Raw genomic sequence first — 9,419 nt, forward strand, 5'->3', positions numbered from 1 at the left:
GATAAAAAACAAAACAAAACAAAAAACCCCACAAAGATTATTAGTAGAGATAAACAGAGACATTTCATAATGAGGAAAGGACCAATTCATTGAGACATAATCACAAACATGTATGTCTAATAGAGCCTCAAAATATATGAAGCAAAAATTGACAGAATTAAGGGTAAAATTGACAGGATTAAAGAGTAAAATAGGGATCCCTGGGTGGCGCAGCAGTTTGGCTCCTGCCTTTGGCCCAGGGCGCAATCCTGGAGACCCGGGATCGAATCCCATGTCGGGCTCCCGGTGCATGGAGCCTGTTTCTTCCTCTGCCTATGTCTCTGCCTCTCTCTCTCTCTGTGACTATCATAAATAAATAAAAATTTTAAAAAAGAGTAAAATAGACCATTTCGTAGTCATAATAGAAGAGATTAACACCCTTTCAGCAACTGATAGAAAAACTAGACAAATATCCAGAAAAGACATGGAAGATCCGGGGTTCAATACCAACTATCTTGATCGAGTTTGACATTTTTAGGATCACCCACCCAACAACGGTAGAACATGCAGTGTTTTCAAGTGCTTGAGGACAATACATCAAGGCAGACCACACTAGTCTATGACCTTTCCAACAAGTCTCAATAAATGTAAAGGGATCAAATCATATTGAATATGTTAGAAATCAATAACCATAAGATTTCTTTTTTTTTTTTTTAAGATTTTATTTATTCATGAGAGACACACAGAGAGGGGGAGAGACACAGCCAGAGGGAGAAGCAGGATCCCTGCCTGGAGCAGGATGTGGGACTCTATCCCAGGACCCTGGGATCTCACCCCGAGCCAAGGCAGATGCTCAACCATTGAGCCACCCAGGTGCCCCAAGAACCATAAGATTTCACACAAACTCCAAATATCTGGAAATTAAAGAAGACATTTTAATTCCCAGGTCAAAACCCAAACCGGGGAAGAGTAGAGATGTGTTAAATGGAAGGCTAACAAACACCACAGATAAGCAGGAGACAGGCAGGCAGTGTTTGCAGGGGCATTTACAGCATTAAATGCTTCTATTTAGAAAACAAAGGTCTAAAAGCAGTGACTCGGGGTTTCCATCTAAGAAAGTAGGAAAACCAAAGCAAAGTTAGAAACCCGAAGTCAGAGCTCCCTGGGCTCTCAGGGAGGACCAGTCCCTCTCGGTTTCCCTGCAGGCGGTTGGTCCGGAACCAGGCCGTGTTATTGCACGGCCACTCGCGGAGGCAGCCCCGCCTCGGGTGTGGGGGGAGGGGCGGGCACCCCGGAAGCCCATCCCATTCGCCCCTGCAGGGTCGCTGCAGGGTCGTGACCCCGCTGCCCGCACTCCCCCCCCCCCCCCCCCCCCCCCCGCGGCAGTTGGCTGGACGCGCGGCCTGTGGCGGCGGCGGCGGCAGCGGCGGCGGCTCCCAGGTCTCCGGGGAAGGCGGCTCCATGCGGCCCGGGCCCGCGCTCCTCTTCCTGGGCCTGGGCCTGAGCCTGGGCCTGGGCCTGGGCCTGCACCTGGGCCTGGGCCTGGGCCTGCACCTGGACCGCGGCGGCCTCCCGCAGCCTCCGGCCCCTCCCCGGGCCCGGGCCGCCGTCTTGCTCCCCGGGCGGCACGGAGGCGGGACCCGCGGCCCTGCGCAGGGAGACGCGGCCGCGCTGCGCACCTGGAGGGGCGCCCTGGGCCCCGGGGAGCCGACCGGCAGCGCCCGCCTCCGCCTGCGGCCCCGCGGGGCCTGGCCTGGCACCGGCCGCTGCTGCCTGCCCCGCAGCCCCGCGCGCCGCCTGTGCGTCCAGGTGCGCGCCCTGCTGCGTGCCCACCTGGCCTCGGCACCCGCGCGGGTGCACCTGCAGCCGTGCACCTTTGGGCCGCAGCTGGGCTGGGCCTCGGCCCCGAGGCGCCTCCGCCGAGCGGCCCCCGAGCCGGCCACCGACGGCCCGCGTCCCTACCCCAGCCTCGTGGCCAAGACCAGGTGCCCCACGGACGGGCCCACCACGCCTGTTGCTCTAGAAGCTGTCAACTTGGCCGGGCCCGCAGCCGGCGAGTCTTCGGTGCCCTGCAAGTTACTGGCACAGGAGCCCTGCATTGTCCCCGAGGTAAAGATCACTAGGAACCAAGAAGGTGTTCCTATGCTGGTGAAGAGGAACAAAGAGGGCATCCTCAACGTCACTTTTAAGTACTACTGCCCGGCCACCTCATATATTCTTCCACAGTGGCAAGTCTTTTCCGTTTCCTCCGCATCTGAGGTACCAGACTGGAGTAACCCTTTGGATGTACCAGAGCTGCAATCGGGGATAAATCCCGTATATCTGTATATCCCCCCAAAGTCTTTAGCTTGGGGGATGTATGTGTTTAATTTCTCACTGATCTTCTACGTAGAGAGAAACAGAACAATTGCGGCAGTGGGCTCGGATATCATCTATGTTAACATCACCAAAAGTGACCTACAGGCAGTCATTGCTGAGAATCCCAACATAACGATTAACTTCACAGACACGCTTCTTCTGAATGGATCAGGTTCCTCTGACCCCGACTCTGACAATCCTTTAGAGGGACTCATTTTCTCTTGGTACTGTACCACAGAGCCAAAACAGTACCGGGGAGATAAAATCACAGTGATGAGCAACAAAGTCTGTTTCCCACATTATACTAATCTGAGGTGGCCAAGGGCCTCTGGCCCTGTCTTAACAATTCCACCAGGAACACTTAAAGGTGGAGGTGTCTATTTTTTCAGACTGGTGATCCGAAAGGGTGGTAGGAAAGGCTTTGTCGACAGAACGGTACACGTGCTCAAAGGACCTGCACCTGTAGCCAGCATTTCATGCATTGAAAATTGTGATGCGGTTTTGGTTATTTCGGATAGATTTTCTTTGTTTCTAAATTGTACGAATTGTTCATCAAGTCTTGATCTCTATGAATGGTCACTTCTGTCGTCTAACGGTAGTCAGGTACCATTTGATTGGGTGAGACACACCACAACAGGGAAGACTAGTGCTTATTTGACTCTTAAAGCTTTTGTTTTTAGGAATTTTTCTGAAGCTCAGTTTTGGATTTCTGGGCATATAGCAAGTTGGAGTGGGCGTGACTTGCATTTCAGGCACTCCTTTATTATTAACCGTGTCCCTCAAATTGGACACTGCACCATTGATCCACCTAAAGGAGTTTCATTTATTACCAAGTTTGTCATCCAATGTCAGAATTTTAAGGACAATAACATCCCTCTTACATACAAAATAATTGTTTCTGATTTGCATGGGTTTGGTCAGATCAGTTCTGTAAAAGAGAACAGTTTGGGGGCCATCCTGTATTTGGGGAATCAGTCCACAGCACCCCCTTCCTTTCTCCCTGTTGGCATGTTGGCGAATCATTATGCCATGAAGATATACGTTCAGGTGTATGACTCTCTAGGAGCTTTTTCTCAGGTGACTTTGTACTCCACTGTACACTCTCCAACGGACGAATTTTCAGCAAAGGATGTGCTCGACCAGTTATTCAATTTCACCATGGGAACGAATTCATCACTATCCGCTTTGCTTCGAAACAGGGAATTTTTACCTGCAGGTTATTTAATATTTATCGCAGCTTCTGTCTTGAACAGCTTAAAACCTGAATTGACTTTGCAAGCTGACAAAGCCAGACTCCAAGAATACCTTGTCAACCAGACTTTCGTTCTTCCCAATAGCACTTTGGTGGAAATTAGCCAAGTGGTCATGAGCATTGCTAAATTAACTCAGACCACCTCTGGATGCACCCTAATGACTCAGAAGCTTGCCACGGTGAGGATCTGGCAAGCAAACCAAGCCCTACAACAGTCTCGACAGAGGGATGCACACCGTCACTCTGAGCAAATAGAGATCATGAGCACTGGGATATTAACAACCTTGTCTAACATCATTAAAATGATTGTTAGCTATGAAGTGGTTGACGAGCCTTTCTACGAGATGGAACTCCTAGCAGACACAATACTGGACAGCAAAGTGCCGGGGAATGAGACCACTGCGCTGACGGCTTCCAGCTTAAACATGTACCTCAGAAAGACCGAGAAGTGGGATGTCACCAATGCCTTCGGCAATAAGCTAACCAGTCGAAATTACTTTAACCCGACGCTCAACGTGAGCAGTGTTCCTAGTCTGCCTGCAAATGCCCCAATTTCCATCATGTTTTGTGAGTTTGTAGACGATCCCTTTCCTTGGTTGAAGTATCAGGAAAACTACTCTGTGGAGGTGGTTGGATTCAGAATGACAGGAACCACACCAAGTGGCAGTGTGACAGAGATCGTGCCTGACATAGCGGAAGTGTACATCACCAGAAAAAACTTGAGCTTTGCGGCTTTTAATCTCACCATGGGCCCCAGCAATGAGCCTGGTAAAGTCGAGGAGTCCTTGAAAAGGACAACAGGAGAGTTTAGCTTTGAGGTGGACAGCAGTGTAGTCAAGGAGGTGCTGGTTCACATTGTGACGGAAGTGACCGTGATTTTCACCGTACTGGTATATGCCGGCAGTCAAATCACCCCCAGTGCTCTGGTCGCCACCTTCTTCGTGCCCTATGACATCCCTCCTGTGGCCAACCAAAGTGACCTGTTTGACTCAGCCTGTACGGTTAAGGAGGCCCGCGTGGTTTGCATTCCACCGTCCCTGCTGCAAGTCATAGCTCAGCGAAGCGGCTCGACCGAGTGTGCCATGATCATAGTTCTGCAGGCGCCTCGTTTCGTCATGGTACCCAGTGTAAAGCTGGTGAGAATTGCTCTCTTCGGTGCTTACTGCTTAGACATGTATGGGATCCAGAGTGATTGGAGAGAAGATACCTGTGTTCTCGGAGAGAAGACCACCTGGCGCCGAGTGCACTGCATCTGCAAACACTCAGGGAGGGCCCGGCGGCAGCTGGACGCAATAAGAAAAGCCGGCAAGCACCTGCAAACCCACTTTTTGACGGCCAAGGTGATCGTGATCCCTAATGCCGTAGATCTGCGGTTGGAGGTCATCAAGAACGTTACCCAGAACCCTGTGACACTCTTCACTGTACTTTTCATTATGCTCATGTACCTAATTCTAGCTTTCTGGGCCTTGCATCGGGATGGAATGGATCGGTTTCTTCGGCATCAAGTGATAATTATACTCGATAATGATCCTTATGATAAGGTATGTTACCTCATCACTATTTTTACGGGAAGCCGTTGTAGGTCTGGGACCAGGGCCAATGTCTTCATCCAACTTAAGGGAACCGAAGGTGACAGCGATGTGCATTGTTTGAGCCATCCATATTTTACAACCCTCCGCCGGGGAAACATCAACTCTTTCCTCCTAACCACGAAAAGTGACCTGGGAGACATCCATTCCATTCGTGTGTGGCACAACAATGAGGGCAGAGCTCCCAGTTGGTATCTGAGCAGAATCAAAGTGGAAAACGTGTTCAGCAGACAAATCTGGCTGTTCATGTGCCGAAGATGGTTTTCTATTGACACCTCTTTGGACAGAACATTTCCTGTGACCCACCCAGACCAGCCTCTGAACAAAATGGACTTTTTCCTGATAGATTCGATATACAAGCTGGGGAGAAATCACACGTGGTTCTCTATTTTCTCTAGTGTCGTGGCCAGGCCATTCAATAGGCTGCAGAGACTGTCCTGCTGTTTGGCGATGCTCATGGCGTCCCTTCTGTGCAATATCATGTTCTTTAATCTCAATCCAGAAGATGAAACGGAGCCGGAGGAGAGAAGGTACATCAGGTCAATGATGATAGGCCTGGAAAGTGTCTTAATTACAATCCCGGTGCAACTATTGGTCGATTTTCTGTTCACCTACTCCCAGAGGGAACCTCGTGTGGCTCTAGAAGAGTCAGCTCCCCGGAAGAATTCTTTGGTGCCAACGAGCGAACACTGGGAGGAATATCTGGAAAAGTGGCATGCTCTGGAAATGGTGGACGCACAGACCAAGGTGGCTTTGAAGCTGCCACCCGGGAAAAGCGCCAGACCTCAGGAGGCTTCGGCCAAGGACCCCCCCGTGGCACTGCACCCGCATAAGAAAGGACAGAGCAAGGTCTCAGGCCCCCAGAAGAAAAAAACCAAAGCCAGTAACCAGAACGCAAAAGACAATAAAAATCAAAATGCCCAACCTGTCACTATGACAGAGCCGTCTCTGATAGTGAGCCATCACCTCGAAATTGACAAGAAGTGCAGGGTCAATCTGCCTTGGTATTGCGTGTACCTAGCGTGGGTCCTGATTTTCATCACGTCCAGCATAGCTTCCTTCTTCATTGTGTTTTATGGGCTGACCTATGGCTATGATAAGTCGATAGAATGGCTCTTTGCATCGTTCTGTTCCTTCTGTCTGTCCGTCTTTCTGGTGCAGCCGTCTAAAATCGTATTCTTGTCAGCCCTCAGAGGAAATTGGCGCAAGTACTGTAAAAATCTCTCGTGGACAAGCGGGTACTGCTACACCGAGATCAAGCTGCACAGCAGGAGCTTCAGCCCCGAAGAACTGGAGAAGCGACACGAGCAGATCCTGCAGCTCCGAAACTCCAGGATGTACCAGCCTCTGACCGAAGACGAAATCAGAATATTCCAAAGAAAGAAGAGAATCAAGAGGAGGGCGTTCCTGTTTCTGAGTTACATCCTGACTCACTTCATCTTTCTCGCCCTCCTGCTGAGTCTCCTTGCCCTCCTGCGCCACACAGACAGCTTCTACTATAACCAGTTCATTCGCGATCAGTTCTCCGTGGATCTCAGCTCGGTGACCAAGCTGGCAGACATCTACAGGTGGCTGAACAGCGTGCTGGTGCCTCTGTTCCACAACGAACAGGATCCAACATATCTACCCGATAGCTCCTCTAAAATCCTGGGTCTCCCCCTGCTGAGGCAGGTGAGGGCAAAACCTGGTGACAAACTCTGCCCGCCTGCCAAAAGCTTTGCGCACACTGGCATGGAGCAAGAGATCCGCTGTCATCCCAGCTATGGCACCGACCTGGAAGACACGAGAAACTACACTGACCTTTGGAATACAGTGACTAAGAGGGCGGTGGACAAGAATACCAACGGGTTTACCTACAAGCCCCCAGAGAAGGTGTGGGCATATTTCTCCCATGGACTCTTACACACCTATGGGTCCGGAGGCTACGCCTTCTATTTTTTCCCCAAGCAGCAGCAGTTTAATTCCACGGTGAGGCTCAGGAACCTGCAGAGCAGCAACTGGCTTGACGAGAAGACATGGGCCGTGCTTCTGGAGCTGACCACCTTCAACCCAGACATCAGCCTGTTCTGTAGCATTTCGGTCATTTTCGAGGTGTCTCAGTTAGGAGTTGTAAACACAAGCATATCCGTGCACTCCTTTTCGCTTGCTGACTTCAACAGGGAAACTTCAGCCGAAATCTACTTGTATGTGGCCATTCTCATCTTTTTTTTAGCCTACGTTTTCGACGAGGTCTACGTCATCTTGCAAGAAAGGGCCTCCTACGTGAGAAGCGTGTACAATCTGCTCAACTTTGCTTTAAAATGCATATTTACCGTGCTCATCGTGCTTTTCTTCCAGAAGAACTTCTTGGCCACTGGCATAATCCGGTCTTACTTGTCGAACCCTGACGATTTCATTCCCTTTCATTCGGTTTCTCAAGTAGATCACGTCATGAGGATCATTTTGGGTTTCCTGTTATTTCTGACCATCTTGAAGACCCTCAGGTATTCCAGATTCTTTTACGATGTGCGCTTGGCCCAGAGGGCCATTCAGACTGCCCTTCCTGGCATTTGCCACATGGCGCTTGTGGTGTCCGTGTACTGCTTCGTGTACATGGCCTTTGGCTACCTGGTGTTCGGTCAACACGAGTGGAACTACAGCAACTTGGTTCACGCCACACAGACAATATTTTCCTATTGCGTCTCAGCATTTCAGAACACGGAATTCTCCAACAACAGGGTTCTGGGGGTCCTGTTCCTCTCATCTTTCATGCTGGTGATGATCTGCATACTGATCAACTTATTTCAGGCAGTGATTTTGTCTGCCTATGAGGAAATGAAGCAGCCCGTGTATGAGGAACCGTCAGACGAAGCGGAAGCCATGACCTATCTGTGTCGCAAGCTGAGAGCTATATTTAGGTTTCTGACCTTCCAACCTAAGGACGAAGATGAACCAGAGTTCTTTGTTGACATGCTGTATGGACAGCCAGAGAAGAACAGCCGCCGGTATCTGGGGCTGAAGACCAGAAACATTAATGGGAAGAAAATGGTTTATCTTGTTGTGTGATGAGTGACAGGGTTGAGAACCAAGGGCAAGAGTTCCCCCAGATGCTCATTCTGTGGGTATAGGTAATGTTCAGTGGCTCAGTGGTGCTCTCTACCCATGCCCTTCAAAATGCACACCCCTACTTTTGGAAGTGTCTCCACTTTTGGCCTCTGCTCTTGAGTGTTGGAATGTAGGGCAGTTCTGCGACATGGGAGCCAGGGGCTAATTCCTCCTCTATAGGGGAATTAGGTGTCTTGGGAGCCCATAGCAGGTTAGAGTATTAGAGACCCAGAGCTGAGAGAGAGAGAGAACTCAAGCCCCCCCTCCCCCGCCCCCCGCCGCCTCCACCTTACCAGGGCAAAGCATTCTCCCTGGGACTGAGAGCCAAGAGCTTGTGGCTCATCAGCCCCTCTAGGAGTTCCTTTTCCAGATCTGGAGCACCCTTCCCAGCACTGACCCCACCAGGCCTCCCCTCTTCCACACCCCCAACACAATCCAGCTGGGCCAGGCCTGGAGGGACCTTGTGGGGAATTCCGAGATTTGTGCTCCTGCTTTTGAATTCAAGGATGGGCGCTGAGGGTCAGCAGCTTCCCATCTACTCCTTAGGGCTATTGCAAGTTAAAGGTGTAAAATTTAATAACATATTCCAGTCATTAGACATGAATTTTGTTAAACAACAAAAAAACATGTGTGGGGTGGGGGGGGAAGGAGTGGGTTCATGTTGAAAGATAGTAAACGTTCTATATGTTGACTAAAACAGTATATCCATCCAGGACTTGGGCTTTGGGTTATTTACAGCATGGTGGATTATTTCCGAATAATACAGAAAATGTGTTTTTTTGTTTGTTTGTTTGTTTGTTTGTTTGTTTAAGAGAAATATGGGCTCATAATTCTTATTGTTCTGCCCAGAAGCATGTTCATTTATGTAGATGCCACTTTAAACTTTATCAGAATTAAATGTGAGATTTCTTCTGTGAGACTTGCCGTGATTTCTGCGTGAGGGGCATATATACAGGTGGCTCCTGCCCTCCACATTGAGAGCCAGTGAAAGGGGACGACTCAATCAGGTGGGCGACAACTTTGTCCCAAGCACTTCTTACTCACTTGATGCCCCCGCGGTCCTCAGCTCTACTGGAATGGCTCACAGGCGCGCACACACATTCCATCCCAGTCACACAGTAGGATCCGAAGGTCAGGTTTGGATTTGTTAAGTCCCC

General features: G+C 50.1%; 1 protein-coding gene across 1 annotated transcript; it reads left to right on the plus strand.

Annotated features, from left to right (window-relative positions):
* Positions 1-1,418: 1,418 nt before the first annotated feature.
* Positions 1,419-9,179, plus strand: PKDREJ (polycystin family receptor for egg jelly). The gene has a single exon (XM_077914088.1). The coding sequence runs from the start codon at positions 1,441-1,443 to the stop codon at positions 8,221-8,223; it is 6,783 nt and encodes a 2,260-aa protein (XP_077770214.1). The 5' UTR covers positions 1,419-1,440; the 3' UTR covers positions 8,224-9,179.
* The last annotated feature ends 240 nt before the right edge of the window (positions 9,180-9,419 follow it).

The sequence above is a fragment of the Canis aureus genome, chromosome 11 (genome assembly GCF_053574225.1).
Source record: "Canis aureus isolate CA01 chromosome 11, VMU_Caureus_v.1.0, whole genome shotgun sequence".
Lineage (NCBI taxonomy): Eukaryota > Metazoa > Chordata > Mammalia > Carnivora > Canidae > Canis > Canis aureus.